The sequence below is a fragment of the Aspergillus steynii genome (genome assembly GCF_002849105.1).
Source record: "Aspergillus steynii IBT 23096 chromosome Unknown P170scaffold_3, whole genome shotgun sequence".
NCBI lineage: Eukaryota > Fungi > Ascomycota > Eurotiomycetes > Eurotiales > Aspergillaceae > Aspergillus > Aspergillus steynii.
The window spans coordinates 498,778-520,943 of NW_020194400.1; the positions used below are offsets into that span (position 1 = coordinate 498,778).

Here is a 22,166-nt window from a genome sequence, read left to right on the forward strand (position 1 = left end):
GTCAACTATTGACTGGAAAAGAGGAGAAAGTGATAATTTGTCTTTGTGGGACGTTCTGATTTGCAAGGAGCTTTGTCCCACAACTTGTTTGATGAGCAGTATATACCTGAACCGCATGCATAGAGAGCTTATTACGTAGTCAAAACTACCGCATGGCCATCTCTCTCTGCCTATGCATCTCTACCGAGATAGAGCCGGTATGTCACTCCGACACTATCATTGGTTGAGACTTTTAGCAGAGGAACAGCGGTTTAATCACTGACAAATCACAAGCCTGGATCATTCGCTGGTATGTCACCCCCGGAATATAATTGGTTAATTCTGGCAGACTGTCACCCGCCCGTTGTGATTGGCTCTCATTAGATCAGTTGACTGACCCTCCATGCAAATACCATGCAGGTGTCTATAAATCCATGACAAAAGGGCTTGGTAGTGACATATCAGGATATCAATCGGCCAATACTGGAAACGGTGAACTGCTTTCTCCGCATCAACGAAGTTCACATGTAGCATATATTTAGCTGATCGCTCCCCAGTTTGACCCAGAAAAGCCTTTTGTATAATCTACGTTTATCCGCAGACTCCTTCATTTCCAGGGTGCTGAACCGGGAAAGTCAAAATGAATCCGAAAGAGACCTATCGTTGTGTGCAAGACCGCTACGCCGGAGTCGCAAGACAAACCGACGGTCCTCATAACCTAGGAGATCATGAACGCAAAGTCGCAAGCGCATTTGGGTATGACCTGGAAGACCTGCGTTCTATTCCAGAAACCGCGAATTTAGGCGTCAGCTGCGGGAACCCACTCGCAACGGCAAACATAAAAGTGGTAGGGACTATCACCGGTCGCTCCTTGGCGCTGATTTTGATTTAGACATAGGGCGAGGTGGTGATTGATTTGGGCAGTGGCGGGGGCATTGACGTTCTGCTCGCCGCAAAGAAGGTCGGAGTAGAAGGAAAGGCCATTGGAATAGATATGACGAAGGTACGGATGGCTCTCTGCCCAGCTGACTTTATATCTTGCTCAAGGCTAGCAGGACATGCTGGAGTTGGCACGCCAGAATGCGAAGAACGCCGGTGCCTCCAATGCATCGTTCATCGAGGCGTTCATTACTTCTATACCGTTGCCATCGTCCACCGCTGATTGCATCATCAGCAATTGTGTGATAAACCTAGTGCCGGAAGTCGAAAAGCCCCTGGTCTTTCAGGAAATGTTCCGTCTACTGAAGCCAGGAGGTAGGGTTGCCATTAGCGACATTCTGGCGAAACAAGAGCTTCCGATGGAGATCAAGAAAGATCTCTCCTTGTATGTGGGCTGTATAGCTGGTGCTAGCCAGGTTGCCGATTATGAAAGGTATCTGAAAGAAGCAGGGTTTCAAGGTATTCATTTTTGGAGTCTTCTTCGTTCGGCTCTGTACTGACATCTAGCTTCTAGATGCAGTGATTCTTGACACTAATGCTGATCTCAACATTTATAAGGAAATGTGGAAGAGGGAGGAATCCAATCGTCCGGGCCCTGCGAGCTCATGTTGCGACCCGATGAACAATAGTGCCAGCAGGGACAATCTGCCGGATGTAGATTTCAACATCTGGACGGGTGAGTGGATCTACAGAGAAGCCCAGTGTTGACGCTGCTAACAACTCCCCGCATGGGATCGCTTTCAAAAGGCTCTTTCAAAATCTTTGCCATAAAACCCGACATCCATGGTTGAACACTCCGTAAATTGGATTCCAGCGCGCACGAGTCTATAGCCGTCAGAATTTGCTAAACGCGTTGGCGCCTAATATCTATATTTCTCGCAAGATATTGTTTTTTTCGTGGGTTCTTGGTCCATTCTACCGCGTTCACGACAAGGTATCTGACAGGTCAAAGTATCATATTCGTAACACAGCCCGCATTTGTTATGTCTTCTGTGAAAGGTATCAATTTGAGCCAAGAAGCGGCTGGGGATGTGGTTTTATGTGAAGTGCATGAAGTAGGAAAGGTGTCATTTGGGTGGAATTCAAACTGTGAAAATGCAATTTAAGTTCTTATATTAAGTATCAGTTCCCTTTTGGATCTTACTGCTAGTATTACCCTTTGCAGCGATATAGAAGTCCGGGATGCGTAAAGTCTGGTATATAATATTTAACTAGATTTTATGATTGGCAAGTATCCTCTTAGTCGTTAATGTCTTTTTCACTTGTTGGCTCTAGAAGGGGGCCTAGAAAGTTAATAAATATCTAGAGTTATACATTTCACTTGTACATTCCAAGAGCATATTAGCGGCAACAAAAGGGGTTGTCTGTTAGACACCAGACAGTCATACTCATTTGTCTTGCTTGACACATCTTTCTCCATTCTATAATCTAGTCCAAAGCCTGAGCCTCACACATCTTGCTATACATTCCACCCATCCCAATCAAATCACAATGTGATCCCATTTCCTTGATCCGACCTTCATGAAACACACAGATCACATCCGCATCCTTGACCGTACTAAGCCGATGCGCCACAGCAACCGTCATCCGATCTCCATCCCTCGCTGCTGCAAGAGCAGCATGCACAACCCGTTCACTCTCCGTATCAAGCGCACTAGTAGCCTCATCCAGGAGAAGAATCTTGGGATCGCGGATCAGTGCTCTCGCAATTGCAATCCGCTGCCTCTGACCGCCGGAAAGCTGTGATCCACCGAATCCAACAAATGTATCCAACCCGTCGGGGAGAGATGAGACGAAATCCCATGCGTTGGCTGCTTGAAGAGCAGACTCGATCTGATAGTCTTCTACCGTGAGATCGACGCGATCGTCGTAGCCGAGACCAAAAGCGACGTTTTCACGGATAGAGACAGGGAAGAGATCTGGTTGCTGCTGTACGAGGGCGACGATTCGGCGGTAGAGGCGGGGGTTGAAACTTGGTAGGGGTGAGGAATCGATTTTGATCGACCCGGCTGATGGATCGTAGAATCTCTCCAGGAGAGCTATCACGGTTGATTTGCCGCATCCTGATGAGCCGACAAGGGCTATAAATTGGCCTTTTTTGAACTGTGAAATTTAGTTTCGATTCGTGAAGACAAGAGGAGTAACGTACACTCAGATTAAGGCCTTTAAGAACCAGGATCTCGGGTCGAAGAGGGTATGAGAAATTGACGTTGTCTAGATCAACTATGTCTGCTGCGCCAGGGCCACTTTCTCGCGTTCCATCTGTCTCCCGCATTGTTTGCTGAAGATCGTTGAGCCAGAAGAGGTAGTTGGCGGCGTTGACACCTTTCGTGATGCTCGTGGAAAATTGAAAGAGCTGCGATGCGCTTTGGCCGGAGAAGAAGACCCCCAGAAAGGCGACGAAGAATGCGTAAATGGTAACCTGACCGAACGACAACAGGCGACATCCATACCAGAAGCCAAGAGCCATGAACCAGTGTTCTGCGGATTGTGTGAAGGCAAAGCTCACCATCACAGTAAACAACGGACGCTTCAAGTCAGCCATCGCTGCATCCAACTCTCTAGTGTATCTCTCTAAGACAGAATGCTCAATCGCAAGCGACGAGATCGTGCGAATGGAAGTAACAGCCTCCGACGCGATAGACGCGCTAACTAAATAGCGCTTCGAAGTGTCACGATCAAACTTCGCGTCTAGCCTGATCTTCAGATAGCCTGAACCAACCAGCGGAGCAAGACCAGCACAGACAACGACAAGGCCAAGTTTCCAAGAGTAAACGAGAGCCAGAATTGAACATGCGAAAAGATTCAGGGCGGCGATCAAGACAAGACCGATGTTATACCCCATCAACTCGAGGATAGCCTGCGGGTTCGAATCCACGCGCGCAACAAGTGCGCCGGTACTATTCTCTTCGCGATCGAAGAATTGAACATCTTGTCGGAGTATGTCGTGGAGACTTTGTCTCCGGAGTTTATGGCCGAACTGCTGGGCGACAGTATTGGTTGCGTAGCCGAGAATGAAGTAAGATACTAGACAGCCGGCGGCAAGCACAATGAACATGGTTGCAAGGAAGTTTCCCTCGTGTTCTAATTCCGTTGCTGGCAGGGTGAGAATATCGACCACACTAGATAGAATAATCGCTTGGCCGGGGAACGTTGCTCCTGTTTCTATTGTTAGAAAGGCTGTGACACGCAGGTGCTTATTTCACCTACCACCAACTATGCATCCAGCTAATACCAGACCGTACACTAATCTCAGCTCAGGGGTCTCCCGGAGAAGTCGATAGATGGCCAAAATTATGTTTCGCTGCTTGAAGTCATCGTAATTGGCATGATCTTTCTGCGGCATGTTTCCGTTGTTTTTGTCAACCGAGGCGTGTGAGGTTGGGACTGGGAGTTGAGCCACAGTATCTACTTTCGAGTCATTGACAGATTCCAGCTTTGGTTCCGATTGCGATCCGCGACTTGAAACAGCCAAGTCTTGTATTCTCACGAGCTGAGCATATGTGCCGTCAAGTGCAAGCAAAGAATCATGCGTTCCATGCTCGACTATGCATCCCTTTTTCATAACGATGATGCTATCAGCCTTTCGGATGGTCGCAAGTTTGTGGGCAATGACGATAGTAGTACGGCCTTCTGAAGCTTTGTCCAGAGCCTTTTGAACCACACTTTCGGCATGCGGATCTAGAGCACTGGTGGCCTCGTCCAGGATAAGAACCCTAGGTTGCGAGACAATGCTTCGAGCAATGGCAATTCTCTGCTTTTGACCACCAGACAAAAGGCCACCACGGTGGCCGATTTCGGTATCATAACCATTCGGGAGGTCAGCGATAAAATCGTGTGCAAAGGCCATGATAGCGGCTTCTTGAATTCGGTCCATTTGTTGATCTCGAGGGGCATGCTCCCAATTTGTACCAACGAGTCCTTGCTTGATGTTGTCGAAAACAGTGCCCTGGAATAGGACTGGCTCTTGCTGGACGAGACGGACGTTTTTTCGGAGCCAGCTGAGATTCAGTTGGTCGATTGGGTGGCCATCTAATCTGATGATTCCTGACTCGGGGTTGTACCAACGCTCCAGAAGGCCGACTATCGTACTCTTTCCAGAGCCAGATTGACCCTAGACAAGATTTAGCTTCCAATACTCACAAGTCTTCATGATAACTCACCACCAGGGCAGTGACCTTGCCAGCAGGGGCTCTCATGGAGAAGTTGTCGAGAACTTTCACTCCAGGCCGAGTAGGGTAAGCAAAAGTAACATCGCTGAGCTCAATTTCCCCTACGGCCTCAGATGGTTGATGCCCGAGATGGTCATAAGGATCAATTTCGGATTTGCGATCAATCAACCTGAAAAGCATAGATGCCGCAGTAGCGGAGCGGGTGAAGTCAACCATGTAAGGAGTAAGCATGGTTAGCTGCGTAGCAGCAATAATCACCGACATGATGACACTTCGCTGTTAGCAGAAAGCCCGAGCCGTTTAAATGGAAGAACTCACGTAAAGATGCCCCCGGATTCCACAATCTCCCCCCTGGACAACATGCGGATACCTTGCCAGAAGGCCAAACCGTAGCCCAAATAGACGATACAGTACTCCGCGGAGAAAAAGACCCCAAAAATAATCGAAAGCTTGCTGCCAATCTCATGAGCACGGGTCAGGTACTCGTCAAATCTGCCAACCAGCCTGTCTCGAATCTCAAAGGCATGCGCCGTCCGCACACTGGAGAGAACGCTCTCCGAAAAGGCGTTGGCCTTCGAGTTGATCTCGAGGATCTGATTCTCATAGCCTCCCATGAACCCTCCCGCAACGCCATTGACAACGAGAGTAGCCGGGGCAATACAGAGGCATATCAGGGTAAGTTTCCACTGAACCACGAAAGCGATGATGAAGGCAGTGATGAAAGCAGCAATGCCTTGGAAGACAAGACCGAGTTTCTCACTAATTCCGCCCTGAATCATGCGGCCGTTGGAGGTTACTTGGGCTGCGATTGAGCCACCGGTTCCATGATCGAAAAATGCCACTTCCTGACTAAGAGCTGACTTGAAGTATTCGCACCGAATATTGCGAGTAATGGTGTGAGAGGTGTAGGTGAAAAGCGTGTTGTAGATATAAGACAGGACGAAGCGGGCAATTCCGAGGTAGACGAAGTAAAGAGCTAGCTTTGAAGCTTCTGAGCGAAGCTGGGATGGAGAGGATTGCGATGATGTGAAGTCGGTGACGCTGGTGATAAACTGGCCTATGATAAGGGGCTGGAAGGCTATGCCGGCACCAGAACCAAAGGCTGCGAAGGATGCGACGGTCTGTAACGAGAGCTCGAAAGGACCGGCATACTTGAAGATGCGCTTGTAGGCGGCGAAAGACCCGTCGGGCTCGTCTGGAGTCGGTGCTGTAGCGGCCTTCTTTTCGCTTTCGATTGCTTCGGTATCCATGAGGTACTTTCACAGATGAGTTGAAGAACCCCCCTTTCTTTACTTGACGAAGGGATAATCCAGAAACCGAGTATGTTGTTTGTTTTCTGGAAACCGATGAGCGTGAACTGATGAGCACTTGAAGTCGTCTGGGCTTAAGGGCTTCATTTTGACTTATATACATATGACCAGTAGGTCCCAAGGCAGGAGGTTTCGGGGCGGAATTCACGGTGTCCGCATTCTTAGATATTGATTTGGTGTATAGCAAAGGCCACAATCAGTGGCTCTCGGACGACGGATTTCACGGGCTCCGCACTCCCTCAACCGTGGATCAGTGGTGGCATACAGCATTCTAGAAAATCAAAGGAAGATTTTTTCTTTGAATCCGAATGGTTCTGCAATTGAAACCAACTAATCAGGATTTTTTTTTTAACAAAAAAATGCTAAACCGCAAAGACGTCCTCTATGAATGAGTTCCAACGGTATAGGAGCCAGTCTTTTGCATGCCATGAAATAAAAAGGACTCATCCATGGATGTGGGGCTCTGTGATCACCCATTCGAGTCATATAAAATGAGATTTTATTTGCCAGCGGGCACTACTTTCGGAATAGGGCCGACAAGCTACTATGATCATCCATCTTCGAGTCATCCCAGGCGGGCACCACTTGCGGAATAGGGTCGATAATTGGGCTCCTGGCACCGGTTCAAGCCCGTGAATGAGTTTTCGGTGATCTCAGGATCTCAGTTACTGGAGCTTAATCTCAGGCTGTCCAGATGTTTGGATATCCTGTCATCTTGGTGCCCTCTCGACGTTTCAACCTCCCCTCCGTCTATTCCAAGAGGTCCCAGTCTCTGATTTGCGTTATCATCATGGAAGATACTCATACTCCAGGTGACTCTGATGTTTCCAAGAGCGTATCCTCGCAAAACCCGGATAGTCTCATGATGCGAGCTGTTTGTGATCCGTTTGGGCTCCTGATCCTTCATCACCAGAGTTAACTCATTTCAGTGCGATGCTTGTCGATTCCGCAAGGTATGCCTTGACGCGACACCGCGAAATTGGAGTCTAATCTTCCCTAGATACGGTGTAACCGACAGCACCCTTGTTCGCATTGTGGGCAAAGGAACATTCAGTGTACATATGCCGAAATTAAGACCAAGGAGAAGCGCACTCGCATCCACTTCACTCCTTTTTAGTATGTGCTGCACACCCTCGTAGCCCTTTCTCAATCTTGCTTGGTTGTCATTTCTGGATTCACCCTAACTATTGTCTCGTCCTATAGTGAAAGAAAGATTGACCACATCGAACGCCGACTCGATTGCATCATCGAAATTTTGGATGACCTCAAAGTAAGTCGACCCGATGCCGAACGACCTCGGCTACCAAGGAGTACACAAACACCATCCACCGAGTCACATTCCACGCCAGCGGTATCTAGCAATGCAGCCCAGGCCGACTCGATCGCTGGGCCAGTCGTGGAAGGGGACTCTTCGTTGACTGCCCACTCTGCTTTTGCAAACGAATTCCTGCAAAGCTTCCTGAGCACGGATTCTGTAAAGGATTGCAGTCTAGAGATGCGCCAGACTCTGGATGCACTTGCTCAAACTGTTGCTACACTCAAAAAGCAGACGGCCTCGAGCGGAATAATTGACACTCACTTATCTCCCACTCCCCGCCTCCGACTCCAAGATTTCGAGCTTCCTCCTATCGAGAAGGCTGTTGCCCTAATACGTCTTGCGAAATGTGAGTACTAGTTTTTGACTGCGATGAGCACGTATAACATCTAAACCGGCTGTCGCTTAGCCCAGAGTCTCGCCGGCACCGGCTGGATCTATGAACATATTCAATTCAATCAATTTACAGACATATGCCTTGGTGTCTACTTCTCTGATGACTATCCTGGGGCTGATTTTATAACTGTGAACGCCGGTCTGCACTCTCTTTTCTGGGACTACGCTTTTCAATTGCCCGAGGAGTATAGAGAGGAATACTTCGGCTTTGCTCGTCTGTGCCGAGTAAATCTAGAAACTGCGCTGGCTGATCTGCCTCTGCATCTACCTGCAACCTCGAGCACAGTTCTTGCACTTACTTTCGGTGTCAGTATCTCTTCTTGAAAACCGATGCTCAATTAACCAATCCAAAGGCTTTCCACTTCGTCGAGCTCTCAAAGCCTTCTATGTCCTGGACATTTTCTTCAAAAGCGTCTGAGATATGCCAGACACTGGGCTATCATCGGGATGTATCCATGAAGTTCGATTCGCAAGAGACCATACAATACAAACTTTTCCTCTTTTGGGGCGTCTACTTTCTCGACAAGAGCTTATCACTCCGCCTAGGACGAGCGTCAACTATCCCCGACGGTGATATAACAATACCTCGACCCTCAGCAAACAACTGCAATCAGGCCCCTGTCATGGCTTACTTTCCTTTATGGATCGAATCTGCGCGATGCCAGGGCAACATATACGCGATGCTATACAGCCCTTCCTCACTCGCTCAACCCGACAAAGTGCGGCATGATAGAGTACAAATCCTTGTGGATGACCTGCGGGCGTTGGAAAAGGCAACTCGAGAAACCCATGTAAGTCATGAAAGGGCCGATCCAAGAACCATTCTGACATCGCATAGGACCAATGGATCCGAGTTGCTCGGCAGACCTCTGGAGAAGAGTTGATAAACTTCTTCGCTGTCTCTGACGATGTCCTCCGTCTATCTCTTCTCACGCTAGTCTATCGGGCCGCTCCACCCTCCAAAGAATCATCCACAAGCTTCAGCTCAAACTGCATCAAAACCGCCCAGGCCACTTTGCAGAGACATCATGACTGCTTGGACGTGATGCGCAAGAACCACGATATCTACTTTCCCAAGTACGTCCATTGGTAAGATTGTGTCTCCGAGTAAAACCACCGGCCAACTCCATCCTCTCCGGCTCTAACATAATAACCGCTCCCAGGACCCTCCTCTTCGCGCCCTTTTCTCCCTTCATCGTCATATTCTGTCACGTAATCGAAACCCAAGATCAAAGTTGCCTATCTCACCTCCAGATCTTCGTCGAATCCATCAGGACCGCACCAACTGTCTCAGATGCTGCCGCCAGAATGTACCGGCTTTTCCTAGTCCTCTACAACGTGGCATTGCGCTACGTAGAGTTCCGCACAACCCAGCAGCCAGGCCAGACAGCAGCGTGTGCCGAGATGGATGAATACCTCGCTGCATTGGGACTATCAGCACCTATTTCGGGTGACGTCCATTATCAGGCTTTGCAGTCTCTGGATTCAGACTCTGGACGTGATTTGATCGGACAGGAGTATAGGCAGAGGGAGGAGCCGATGATGCGAATGGGTAATGAGGCAGAGCTGGATGGCTGGTTCTCTAGTAACCGGGCTATAATGGGGTTACTTCAGGAGTCGGACTTCACTCTTCTAGATGAGAGTTGGATATGCTGAGCATTTTGTCGGTGCTTGTTTAATTTTGAACCTGGAGCTTTTATTTATATTGGTCAAAAAACGTCTTATATCTCAACTGCACAGTTTATTAATCTCGCCTGCGTTCTCGATATCTTCGCTGGTTGGTGCGGATGGGAGCTAGGTCCTCGACCTATGTGAAGTATTTTCGGAACGATAAGAAATGCGGGAGACAGCGATGGGGCTGGGCTCTTTACAGAGTCACCCTTTCTTAATTCAGCTACACTCACAGGAGTACATGGGAATTCAGCCAACTTCGCGAAAAGAGGAAGCGATGTATGCGATATCTCCATAGTAAATCCTTCGAAGGATCCGCGGGTCGGAGGAAGACCCACTGCTTACGCTAGTATATCTTGTCCAATCAGAATTCGCTGGTGACATACTCCTTCATGCACTCACTTTATCTGTAGAAACCGAGTTTTTATGGCTGTGCTCAGTCTTACTTGTTCCCCTTCGTCGAAATACTCCATGCTTTATCAATCTATACAGAGATTGCCCTGGACATTCAAGTCCGCAATTTCTTTGAGGCCTTTCTTGTTGCACCCCGTACATTTAAAAAGGATGCATTCCACTATCCCTCAGCAAGTGGTCCCAGATACCCGCCTCACAGAGACAAGTTATCGATCATTGGAACTGCCTCTGAGTGAAGACGACCCAGAAATCCGCCAGAAGTACCGACCGTTCATTCTCACCGACACTACGACCGAGGACTGGGTCAACAACCTAGAGCTATCCACGGCTCTAAACATGGCCGAGCAGAACCTCCGGAACACAAACGAGAGACTGAAAGTTTTGGTCCTTTACGGCAGCCTTCGGAGAAGGTCCTATTCCCGACTCGTGGCATTCGAGGCCTCGCGCATCCTGTTCCGACTCGGCTGTGACGTTCGCGTATTTGACCCTGAAGGTCTCCCCGTGAAGAGCGACAGCGATGCAAACCACCCGAAAGTACACGAACTCCGAGAGCTCAGCCGCTGGAGTGATGGACATGTCTGGGTATCGCCTGAACAGCACGGGAATCTGGTACATTACCTCCATATCGCGAGTAATCCAACACCTGGCGCGAGAACTAATTATTGGTTCTAGACCGCTGTATTCAAAAACCAAATCGACTGGATCCCCTTGACAACAGGGAGTGTTCGTCCCACGCAGGGCAGAACGCTCGCCATCGCCCAGGTCTGCGGTGGATCCCAATCCTTCAATGCCGTCAACTCACTGCGGATCCTGGGTCGGTGGATGCGCATGTTCACGATCCCGAATCAATCCTCGATCCCCAGAGCATATACGCAATTTCCGGACGAAGGGCAGCCAGAAGATCAACGACTCATGCATAGTGGCAACCGCGATCGGCTGGTGGATTGCATGGAGGAGTTTGTCAAATATACGATTCTGATGCGTCCGCACATTGAGCTTTTTGGTGATCGGTTTAGCGAACGGGAAGATAGGAGGTTGAAGGAGGAGATGAGGAATGCTGCTATTTGAAGTTGAATACAGTAACCACTACACATGGTCTAGTACAATGGAATGTAAGGAATAATGCTGTTTATCTGAAGTCGTCTTGCCCTCTACAAGTTTGGTGATTAAACCACATTCAGAAATCAGCCATTACATGCAGTAGCTGGTCCAATGCGATTCGTCTTTCAGCTTTAACTCCTGCTGACCAAGTCATCTAGAACCCGAAGGCTAATTTCGCAGAAATGGGTATTGGTGGCGGGTAAAAGGACAGGTAACAATGATGTGAGGAGAAGATGAATGAGAGTGAGCATTGGGAGGATGTTAAGGGGGGAGGGCGAAGGTTGGTTAAGTTAGTAGGTGGGATACATGAGTTTGGTATAGGGTGTGGATATACTGACGATAGGAATAAGGCAAAGACTAGGTATAGGAATTGTCTATATCTGTACAGCTCTGCTTATCGGTTTCTGTAAACTTTTCCATTGCGTTCAATTAATTAACCAAACAAACATTCAAACAGAAGACAAATGAAAGAGGTATCGTTCTCATTCAATCTATCCCCCAGACTGCGATGAACATTGACTAGAAAGAAGTGACACCTGTTCATCATCCCCAAGCACATACTGGTGAATCTCACCTGACCTGGTTCCAATGTATAGAACATTTTCATGCGAAGTCCAGACACCCCGGTATTCTGGAGGTAGCAACAGATATCTTCGGTCACCGCGGACAATCCAGTCGTCCCGCACGGCAATGAAAGGAATGCACTCGTCAGAGCTCGTTAGAAGATTTTTGTCTTTCGAGCACCCGTCTTCGATGCGAAAAGCCTCCCTCTCTGTGAATAGATGACCACCGTCTGTGGAAAACCGTAGTAAATGTGTTGGACCAGTCGTATCAATCTTTTGCAGACACTCTCCAGTAATGGGGTCCCATATCGATAGTGTACTGTCGTCGTAACTACTAACTACATACTGATCATCTGGTAAGAACGCAATGGCAAGCGGGCTACTGGAGCTTAAGTGGCCCTGGAATCCATGTGGCTGATGGCGCAGGTCCTCACTAAAATGCCATACCTGGTAGTCGTATCTTTGCTCACCCCATGTACTGTTTACCAGCACCCGACCATCCGGCGAGAAACACATTGTACTGGCAATCAAACGATGGCCCTCTCGCACTTTGCACATGATTCTTTTGAGATCCAAGTCCCAAATGGCAATTGAACCATCTTGTTGAGAAGCACATGCTAACATTCGACTATCTGGAGAGAATACCAGACATGTCGAGCGAGAGTGATCATCATTCGACAGCGTGTGCACTCTTTTGCCTGATCCGTTTGCCTCAATTTCCCAAAGATTCAGGCCCTTATCTCTGGAGCTAAAGGCCAGTCTCAGGCCATCAGGCGAGAGGGCAATTCTCAAGACCGATATCGACGACATCTTGGATTCTTTCCAAAGACTGTCTGAGGCTATCTTATCGGTCCCCCAAATTTGAACGACGCCATTCACAAAGCCGCAAGCCAAACGACGATTATCACGTGAGAAGGCAAGAGCGCAGCAGGATGATATAAGATTACCAAGAACCTTTGGTCGCAACTCTGAGCCTTGATGATTTAGGTCCCATAGCTCAATGGTGGAACCCCAAGGAGTTGAAACTAGCCACCGTTCATCTGCTGAAAGTTGAAGCATCCGAGGCCTTCCCGAGCTGATCACTCTCTGGATATTTGCATTCTTTTCTGTCGAGCTTGTGTTGAAATCAAAATTTTCGACGACAAGTTTCCCGTCGACACAGTGTATTATTCGTTTCTGGTATCCTGAGCAGACCATGGGGCGTTGTAGGACCTTGTCAAAGCTCTTTATTGCATTCGGGCAACATAAGTCATCTTTGTCAATACTGCACATCTTGATTTTATCCTGCACACCCCAGACAAGGAAGCGATCATGGTGTAAAAAACCAACAGATCTAATTTCGTCTGTTTCATTAAAAATATGAAGGATATGTGGCTCACCCCCGGTCAAATCCCATAATTGTAGGGCATATTCCACGTCACCTTTTAGAGCCCAGGTAACTGCCGCCATTCTTTGGCTATTGAAAGAGAATGCTATAAACAAGGTCTGGCAAAAGCGAGGTGGTAGTTCTGAGTGGCGTGACTCGGCTGAGTTGCTTGAGTTTTCTGCTTCACCAAGGCTGCCTGAGTTGGGTATAAGCGTGAATGACTCCTTGCTGGCCACATGCCAAATCCGGACGGTGCCATCTTGGAAGCTACACGCTAGTAATTCACCGTCTGGTGAGAATGTAGAAATCAGTACCCCAGATTCCGAAGAGTTGGATAATGTCCGGATTTGCTGTACAGACCCCATTCCCTCGTCATCCCAGAGCTTGATGGTATTCTTATCGTAGCTGCAAGCAAGGAGGCGACCGTCTGATGAGAATCCAAGTGCCTGTATCCTCTCTGGAGGGCCTTGGAAGGACTGCAGTAGCGCACCCCAGTCTTCTTCTACTGGTGGCAGGGTCACAAAATCATGTGGGATCTGACTGTTGAACATTTCCCGCACCACACTATTCTCCGGCGTAAATATGAGCGCAGAAGAATATACTTGGAGAGGCGCCATGCTAATCATGTCGGCAGCTCTTTGCGTAAATCGAACTGCGTCAGAAAGGAATCTGGTTAACAGGGTGTCCTGCGTTTCCTGGAACAACCATCAGCACCAAACGATTATTGCTATTTATGGTGAGCATTGAATAGAGATTAACTGACCGGAAAAAGCCGTTGCATACTTGAAAGATATCTTAAGACCTCCGATACCAACCCAAGGATGCCCATTGCCTCCAACCAGTGCAGGAAGTGTGCCTCGAAAAATGCGTAAATGCGACCCTGACCAATCCCCATCTGTCCATCTACAAGGTGTTTGACCCAGTATCGACAAGCGTATTTCAACTCGGGACTCAAGGCTTTCTCAATTTCATCAATTTCGCTGCTTAGAATTCCATTATTTTCAAGCCCGCAGATGTTTCTTCGGAGACCGATCTTCTTATCGGACATCACTTCAAGGCATTTATCGGCTAAATCTCGATGTCGTACAATTGTATTTATCGTGAACGGGTCCATGTCAGATGTGCTATCATCGACAAGAATGTCTCGGAATGATAAGTGCAGAGGTCTTATTGGGACATGAGCTTCATCAGGTATGACGAGAACGGAACGGAGGCGTCCAAGTCTTCTATTAGTGAGCGCTTTCGACACTCCGAGAATGCGCGCCAGAGAATTGGCTGGGAGTGGGTCATATAGAAGAATAATGGATCCAACAATGCGGTGGAAGTCTTGAAGTATCTCTTGTTTGTCCGTCTTACTTTTTCCGGAAACAAGCTGGTCCAAAATCGTTCGATAGGTTTGGGCGAGCTTGTTGTCGGAGTGAGGCTGCCGCAGGATTATTTCAACGCGTTCCTCGGGATCGAAGTCCTTGTCTCCAACAAATCCACATATGGTTGAAGCGACAATAAATAGCGGGTATGCTTTCTCTGTCAGTCTCCTGATCGTGATTTCAGGCCAACTCATTAGTTCCCCGTGTGGTGTCCTTATCTTTATTTCGCTGAGTTTGGCACGCATATAGACTGAGATGTCACGTTCCACGCCTTCGACGTCTTGAAGAAGTTTTTCTCGGTATGGACGATTTTGCATCCTATCTAAACCTTCACGAATTGCCAGCTCGGGTCTCCCTGTAATGAAAAATCGCAAGTCCACCCCTTGAGGGCTTTGTGTTCTGGGTAACATCTCGAAAATTCGCATCATGTCCTGGTTATTTTGACACTCGTCGACTGCGTCAAGGATGAGAACCAGAGTCTGGCGCTGAGGCAGTCGAACATTGAGTAATGGCTTCAGAAACAGTTCCTCGAACTGCTCTTCCAAGCTCCGATTGAAAATCAAGTCATCTTTGTCAATGACATGCTTAATGTCATGTTTGAGGCTCGGAAAGAATGTTATTAACTGGCGAACGACTGTCGGTATAAACTTTTCCAATGAGTCACAGTCCTGTTCACCTTTCTTAAAGAAAAAGCTTGCCCCGAGGATCCCTCGGTTTTTAAATAATTTGGCCAGTGTACGTGAAATAGTCGACTTTCCGGTCCCTGCCATACCATTCAGCCAGAAGAACTGCTTGTCACCAGGATTGTCCACCCAGTTTACAATCTCCTGCAAGAGGCCATGCCTTGTTCCCTTATAACACCACCTTTCCTGTAGGTCTTCCAAAACGCCATTTAGCGCCTTGTCGGCAAAGGGCAACCTGGAGAGTTGGAAATCTTGGTCAATCTTTTGAACTAATGCTGAATTCTGTTCAATTTGAGCGAGCAGTCTCTCCCCTTGTTGGCTAGCACGGAAGGTGTGGTCCAGGACAATCAGACCCTGAAGGGTTTGATCCTGCTTTTCAATATTCGCCCGGAGCATTGATAGTTGCTGATTCTCAGGTTCGGGGACCAAAAGACTGAGCCAGATTCGTTCGGCCACGCCTGCTTCTCGAACATGGGCCATCTCTAAAGCATATCGCATGATGCTTGCATAGAGTTGAATGACGCTTTGATTGAGAAGCTTGCTGGTATCCTCGTGGCTTTTCTGGAGTGATTTCTCCACAAGGGTATAGCGGGCCAGTACATCTGTCAGAAACTCCGAGGCCTCGAACAACTTCTCCTGAAGCATACGATCGTTCTGGGTCATCTATAGCGCCAGTGTTAGTTTAGTTCCAAACTGAATGGAAAAGTTAATCAGACTTACCTTCAGTCCAAGGGATACTATTGCCCACGCACTTGCTGCATGACCCGTGGGGTCAACGGCCACGATGCCTCCGACCACACTCTGCATGGAACACGCAGCATCGAGAATGCGTTCGGCAGCTCTCCTGACTTTGGAATCGTCGAGCTTAATTTTCCGAATCTCGAACTGATCCTTGACCGTCTCGATGGTATCCCGCAGCCATATAGAAATGGACGTATCGTCGGTATGTTGGTCGCTGGGGCTTTTCCTAGGGAGATCCTGGCGGATTAAGTCCAGTCGCGATCGTTCGGCTTGGTCCAGAGATTGATAGGCAGCGTCCCAGAGATTCTGAGCAAGAGCAACCGGACTTTGCGCCAGCTCATGGGAAGTCGGAGCTTCTTCTAACTCAGGGATGTGATTGTTTTGAGCGGAAGTGTGTTCGACTGGATCGTTGTCTGTCCCACTGATCGGGTTCTCACGTACATCCTCTTCCTCTTCCGATAGAATCTTTTAAGCCAACTCTTGCCTTTACGGGAAGGCATCGTTTCTGTTTCAGTCGATGGCGCAAATTGGAATGCGAAAGGTAATACGAGGCTGGGTGACGGCGGTGCAACCTCTAGGTAGTTCTATATTGCCTTTTGCTGGTATATCGCTAAGCGCTGTCTCAGCCCCTCATTGCTGGCCAATGATCAAACGACACGCAGGCTGACATAGACAATAGGTTATTGGTACTTGCTTTTATAATATCCTTTTTTCTATTTCCTCAAGCAATAGAATGGCTTTGGACATTCAACAACCGAAGAGAGATTACATTATCCAGCTATACAAATAGACCTCATACAGTACATGCACTATAAGGTACCTATATTTATATCTAGATAGAAAAACATAACAAGAACAGTATTTTTAAAAGAGGAAAAAGAAAGAGCTTTAATAATAGTCCCAAACAACAAGGCAATTATCGACTTCGGAAACCTCACCCAAAACATTCGCTGTACTTGAGAAGGCAGGGGTCTGCAAGCTATACTCTTACTATTATACTCTTACTATAAGATTATGATATAGCTTAATTTCACACAGCGCCCCTCGAATCAAAATGAAATACCCAACTACTACTTCTTCTAACCGCTATTTTACCAAACATCGTCTACCGATGACAACTTCCAATCCACAAAAAGTAGTCAATCTAATCAACTCAAACTCAATTCAACAAACCTCGGCATATCCACCAGCCTTGGCAATCCCCTTCTAACAAACCCCTCAAGATCACTTCCCTCCCAATTACACCCTCCCTCTCAATCCTCAGAACTAACACAATTCACCACAAAACACAATTATAAAAATGTCCACCCGCCTCCAAGCAACAGCCACCGGCTGGCTGATCATCTCTCTCGGGCACACGGTACATCTCCCTCTTCCCTCTACCCTCTCCCGTCTCTCAGCATGCAAACTAACACCAGTATTCTGTATAGCTCTCCGCCAAAACCTGGCAATCAGCACCCCAGTTCCGCGCGCTCCCGAATCTTCCCTACTCGTGCGCAAAAGTCGGCTGGTACCAGGGGAGTGCATTTTTCTTGATGACGGGTGAGTTTGCCCATGTTTTCTTTCTAGACAGCGAGCGAGGATGTAGTCATGACATCATCATCCCTTTTCATCATTAGTTGGTTGGGTATCAAGTGATATATTATATGGCTATTACTTAACTGTTGCTAATGCATACATATACGCTACTCGCGATAGCATTGCTCAACTACTCCTGGGCCCAAGACCCGACTCTCCTAGAGCTGCCGGTGAATAGGGCCATTGCGGCGCTGATGACGGGTATCGTGTGGGCCAGCTCCGGGTGGTATTTCAAGCGTGGCGTCGTTGAGAATGGGGTTGTCGTTGCGGTTATGGGGGCCGTGCAGGCTTGGGCGGCTTTTTTCTAACTCACTTTTTCGAGGTTCTAGGTGTAATGTTTATTGGGTTTATTAGGGTAGGGTAGGTGGTTTGAGTATACCATAGTGGTGAAAGTATTCTGTCTGTCTGTCTGTCTGTTGTATGTACACACAAGGATATCATATCATATACTTGAAAGGAAAAGACTGTGAAAAACAAAAAGAAAGACAAGTCTATAAGTTCGCAACACCATAGGCCACGGTCAAACTCCTTGCCGAATAAATTATGTGCATGTATGTACCTCAACCCATTACCCCAACCCCATTCCTATTCCCATACCCATAGCCCCCTTTTGTACATCCGATTTATTTCTCCGTATAGGACTCCTGGCTGGTCGAGACCGCCCGTCGGCCCCAGCCGCTGAAGAATCCGCCGCCGGTGGCTGGCGGCTCCGTGGCGACTTTGTGGACGCCCATGGCGGAGGGGGAGCGGCTGGGGGGTTCGGGGGTTTGGGACTGCGCGCGCTGCGACGCGGCGACCTGTTTCCGCAGCCCTTCCATCTTGGCCTTCACCTCCTCGAGTTCTTGCTTGGCGACGGCTTCGGCGGTCTTTGCGTTGACGAGCTCGAGCAGGAGGGCCTCGTCGCCGGCCGGCTTGTTGTTCTCCGTCGACAGCACCGATTGCAGACCCAGGCTGCTGGATCGTTTGGTGAAGGTGCTGCGTTTGGAGCTGGAGCGCTGCGACAGGGATCGTTGCGAGTTGGAGCGCACGAGTTTGAGTTCGCGCAGGCCGGGCGGCGTGGCCCCTTCGCCGGGCTCGCTGGTGGGGGAGCCGTAGGATTCCGGCGGCGAGTCGGAGGGGGGCGCTTTGATGGAGCGGAGCTCGCGCACCATGCGCTCCAGACGCTGGCGATCGCGGTAGCCGTCTTGGATGCGCCCGCGGGCTTCGCGGAGTTGGTCGCGCAGCGACGAGTTCTCCTTCTCGTGGTCGTCCATGCGACGGGTCAGGTCGAGACAGCGACCGGCCTCGACGGTGTGCATCTCCTTCCAACGGTTGAGGTCGTCGCGCAGCTGGTGCTTGGTCTGGTCGATGGATTCCCGGTCCGGCGCGGCGCTGCCGACGAAACGCTCCTCGGCTTTGCCGATCAGCTCGCTCGGCGGGTTCTCGGTGCTCCTGATGTGGTTGAGCATGGCTTTCGCGATCTGCTGGTCCTCCTCGCGCTCTTCGCGCTCGTGCTGCAGGTCCCGGGTGAGGTCGGCGTGTTGGCGCTGTAGATCGCTGAGCGCCATCAGCAGATCTTCGATTTGCGTGTGCAGGTCGCGATCCTTGTTCTGCGACATGGTGGATTTGGCGCGCGGCTTGGGGACGTCGGCGGCGGAGAGTTCGGTCGGAGCGGTGCTGGCATCGGAGGTGGATTCGATGGAATTTAAGGTGGAGGTCATGCTCTGCTTGGAGGCGGAGCGACGGATGCTGGTGCTGGCGTGGTTGGGATTGAGCGAGAAGGGTTTCATGGAGTTGTGGGAGCCAGACCCCGAATTCGACCCCGCCCAGAAGCGGCCCAAGAAGCGCGACGCCGCCGCCTGCATTTGGGGGAACGAGATGCCCGTCGGCACTCCCTGCGATTGGTTGTAGCTGGCTTCCAGCGCTTGCAGGCTTTCCTTGGTAACCAGCGACGTGAGCGAGACAAAGTCGTTGACGAAATCGTCGGCGTGGCAGGCGTATCTGCGGCCCAAATTAGCTCCCAGCCTCTGACGGGCGCATCCAGTGGCTGACTTACGTATCCCACAAACTGCGCGACAACAACAGCTGCATCACGTCTTCGAATTCCGCGCAGGCCAGAATCTTCTTCTCGTTGCGCTGCATCAGCGACAGTGCCACTCGCATCAGCGTCTCGCACGCGCCCTCGAGGAAAATCACATCGTAGATCCGCAGCAGCATGGGCAGAGGGCAGGACACCGCGAAGAACGACAGGAACCACTGCGACACGTACACCGGCTCAACATGCAACGATTCCAGGTGCGCGAAAAGACCGGGTCGAAGGCGCGAAAGGAGATTCTGGAACTGGTAGACCCGGAGATGAAGGCCCGACAGATCGGGCAGATAGCACGTGCGCAGGTCATAGTGGTCCATCAACCTATTCGAATTAGCTCTCTTCTACATCTTCAGGAACCGTCTCTTATCTTACCTCACAAGCACGCAGAACGCCTCCGCATCAGTCATGTGCATCAACAACGGACCGACCACAAAACCCAGACCCTGGCAGTACCCGATTTTCGTGTCGTAGAGACTGAAGCATTTCAGGACCCGAGCCAACATCTGCTGTCCCTCGCCGTGAGGATCACGGAACATCTCGACGTTGGGAAAGCTGCGACCGATATCCTTTCCGATCAGACCCTCGTACGGGCTAGTCTCGCCGCACAACCTCTGGTATTCCGCCAAAAGCGTCGTATCCCGAGCACCGGCCAAACTAGGCCATACCACGCCGCGCAAAGGCGGCGGGACACCACCGCGGATTTTATTTGAGGTCAACGTCGGTAATCGCTGTGCGGTTTGGGGGTAATCTGCGACGAGAGCGGCCCAGAATTCGAGTTCGGTCATCGGGGGAGGGGGGAGCTGGGAATAACGCAACGACGATCGAGGGTCATCGTTGATCAATCGTTTGATGTGATGGAGCGACTGTGATCGGGACGGTCTTTGCTGTATTTCCGGGGTTTTTGGGACATTGGTCAGTCCCGACTTAGGGTTGGTTGCCAGGGCATTGTTTTCTTGCTCCAGACGAGCCAGCAGAAGGGCCGTCGACTAAATCCAGTCAATCCTTGATCTTTCATCCCCGTGTAATCCTCAAGCTAGAACAACGCACCTCGTCGGACCCCTCGCGGCGGGGTTCCTGCTCTTCCGACTTTTCCAGTTCCTCCCAATCCACCATATCGCCATCTCCCCGGTCGCCTTCCTCACTGCTCCGAGACCGAATCGACGCACCGGCACTCCGCACGGATTTCAAAGTCGGCGTGGTTCTCGTCTCGCTGTCTTCGGCACTGGCGGGCGACGTCACCTCGACGGGGGTCCGGGGAATGTCGAGAGTCCGCCATTCGGGCTGGGTGTGCTCCGAGTTGGATGATAACGAGACGGTGACCATGGAGTCGCTATGCGCGTGATTCGGGGCAACGTGGTTCAGGATCCCGTCGGATTGAACGCGAGATGTGGCGGGACTGGAGGGATCCATGGTCTTTGGCTTTCAGGGAGTATTTCTGACGGCTCAATGGGTGGCAATCAAGTGCGCATTCCTCGCGATCAATCAGCAGTGGGGGCGGAGGGGAACCAACGCGGTGGCCGCGGTCGGGTAATCGGATATCAGAGGCGCAAAGGATTAAGAGAAGCAAAGCACACGATCAGGAGGGGCGGTCGCAGTTGACAGCATCGCTTGCAGGACAAATCGGCGGGGAGGAGGGGAGGTGGGAGAGAGGGAGAGTCGGTGGGAGTGAGAGTGAAAGAGTGAGAGAGTGAGAGAGGGGACGGAGGAGAAAGGAAGAACGGCCAGGCCGGTTACGCCGTAGTTTGGTTTCAGAAAGTGAACTCCCTGAAATGACGAGTCGGACAGAAATGGAGAGGTTATTTCCTTTAGTCGGATTAGTGCCGGCCACTAGAGCGTCATGCTATAAACGCTCACGATATTAATCAATCAATACGCAGTATTACTCCGTAGGGAGACCGAAATAACTCGGGCTAAGAGAAGGCCATCATGTCGCGATGACAGCACTCAGGGGCATCCGATGCCTTCTCCGCCGTCGAGTCTCGCCCCGTCGATCGCACTCAATAATGCATCGTCGCCGGCCTCCCTATCGGGGTCGATTATTCGACCTCCTTGGTTGAGCCGGGGGAGGACGATCGATATGCTAGCATCTCCACATCCCGAACCACGGATGGGATTGTTGCTGCCATTGTTCGTTATCTACGCTGTGGGCAGTATCTACACTTCTGCTCCGTCCAGAATAAGGGATATCTCGTCACACATGCGAGGGGAATTCGCAACGACTTCATTCGCCTCGTCGAGGATCCAGTGGGATCCACGCTGGCCTCCACAAGGTTAATTAAGCTGGTCGTCCCATGGCGATAGTGGGCTGGAATAACGGTGCAAAGTCGGACTCCTGGACCGATAGATTCCAGCTGCCATCGTCCGAGGTAAGCCCCTGTCTACCACCCTAGCACCTCTAGCATGTCTATCTCCAGGTATAGTAAAGAAGAGTAAGTCAAGCAAGGACTGTCAGAGAAGTTTCTGGCTTCCAGTTCCCCTGCATAAGTCCGTTGTGAACTTC

The 22,166-nt window shown here is 49.9% G+C and overlaps 7 protein-coding genes across 7 annotated transcripts; 4 read left to right on the forward strand and 3 right to left on the reverse strand.

Annotated features, from left to right (window-relative positions):
- Positions 1–619: 619 nt before the first annotated feature.
- Positions 620–1,709, forward strand: cyt19 (putative arsenic methyltransferase Cyt19; the record flags this gene model as incomplete). Its single annotated transcript, XM_024844095.1, has 5 exons — positions 620–826; positions 878–982; positions 1,035–1,377; positions 1,433–1,594; positions 1,666–1,709. The coding sequence occupies 5 exons, from the start codon at positions 620–622 to the stop codon at positions 1,707–1,709; spliced, it is 861 nt and encodes a 286-aa protein (XP_024705351.1).
- A 637-nt stretch (positions 1,710–2,346) lies between these two features.
- On the reverse strand, positions 2,347–6,340 carry P170DRAFT_473624 (ABC transporter ATP-binding protein; the record flags this gene model as incomplete). Its single annotated transcript, XM_024853069.1, has 5 exons — positions 2,347–3,021; positions 3,068–4,077; positions 4,129–5,032; positions 5,082–5,361; positions 5,409–6,340. The coding sequence occupies 5 exons, from the start codon at positions 6,338–6,340 to the stop codon at positions 2,347–2,349; spliced, it is 3,801 nt and encodes a 1,266-aa protein (XP_024705352.1).
- A 993-nt stretch (positions 6,341–7,333) lies between these two features.
- Positions 7,334–9,767, forward strand: P170DRAFT_445447 (fungal specific transcription factor domain-containing protein; the record flags this gene model as incomplete). The annotated part of the gene is made up of 6 exons (XM_024850709.1): positions 7,334–7,353; positions 7,604–8,064; positions 8,125–8,417; positions 8,465–8,902; positions 8,950–9,200; positions 9,275–9,767. The coding sequence occupies 6 exons, from the start codon at positions 7,334–7,336 to the stop codon at positions 9,765–9,767; spliced, it is 1,956 nt and encodes a 651-aa protein (XP_024705353.1).
- Positions 9,768–10,346: 579 nt separating this feature from the next.
- Positions 10,347–11,264, forward strand: P170DRAFT_353209 (arsenate resistance ArsH; the record flags this gene model as incomplete). Its single annotated transcript, XM_024843966.1, has 2 exons — positions 10,347–10,805; positions 10,869–11,264. 2 exons carry the CDS (start codon positions 10,347–10,349, stop codon positions 11,262–11,264), a joined length of 855 nt encoding a protein of 284 aa, XP_024705354.1.
- Positions 11,265–12,346: 1,082 nt separating this feature from the next.
- On the reverse strand, positions 12,347–16,476 carry P170DRAFT_380384 (WD40 repeat domain-containing protein; the record flags this gene model as incomplete). The annotated part of the gene is made up of 4 exons (XM_024845525.1): positions 15,997–16,476; positions 13,990–15,939; positions 13,478–13,921; positions 12,347–12,856 (listed from the first exon to the last, which is right to left on the reverse strand). Coding segments are annotated over exons 1-4 (2,991 nt in total), but the record flags the coding sequence as incomplete, so codon positions are not given.
- Positions 16,477–17,271: 795 nt separating this feature from the next.
- P170DRAFT_404770 (uncharacterized protein) lies at positions 17,272–18,028 on the forward strand. The gene is made up of 3 exons (XM_024846545.1): positions 17,272–17,377; positions 17,448–17,559; positions 17,716–18,028. The coding sequence occupies exons 1-3, from the start codon at positions 17,318–17,320 to the stop codon at positions 17,901–17,903; spliced, it is 360 nt and encodes a 119-aa protein (XP_024705356.1). The 5' UTR covers positions 17,272–17,317; the 3' UTR covers positions 17,904–18,028.
- On the reverse strand, positions 17,979–21,404 carry P170DRAFT_404771 (putative GTPase activating protein (Evi5)). Its single transcript, XM_024846546.1, has 4 exons — positions 20,714–21,404; positions 20,039–20,652; positions 19,631–19,987; positions 17,979–19,575 (listed from the first exon to the last, which is right to left on the reverse strand). The coding sequence occupies exons 1-4, from the start codon at positions 21,074–21,076 to the stop codon at positions 18,219–18,221; spliced, it is 2,691 nt and encodes an 896-aa protein (XP_024705357.1). The 5' UTR covers positions 21,077–21,404; the 3' UTR covers positions 17,979–18,218.
- Between the last annotated feature and the right edge of the window lie 762 nt (positions 21,405–22,166).

Coding starts and splice junctions, on each gene's coding strand:
- P170DRAFT_404770 (XM_024846545.1), top strand. CDS start 17,318: ATGTCCACCCGCCTCCAAGCAACAGCCACCGGCTGGCTGATCATCTCT. Junction 17,378..17,447: donor TCATCTCTCTCGGGCACACG/GTACATCTCCCT, acceptor TATTCTGTATAG/CTCTCCGCCAAAACCTGGCA. Junction 17,560..17,715: donor TGCATTTTTCTTGATGACGG/GTGAGTTTGCCC, acceptor TACTCGCGATAG/CATTGCTCAACTACTCCTGG.
- P170DRAFT_404771 (XM_024846546.1), bottom strand. CDS start 21,076: ATGGATCCCTCCAGTCCCGCCACATCTCGCGTTCAATCCGACGGGATC. Junction 19,988..20,038: donor GCGTTCTGCGTGCTTGTGAG/GTAAGATAAGAG, acceptor TAATTCGAATAG/GTTGATGGACCACTATGACC. Junction 19,576..19,630: donor TCGCGCAGTTTGTGGGATAC/GTAAGTCAGCCA, acceptor TTTGGGCCGCAG/ATACGCCTGCCACGCCGACG.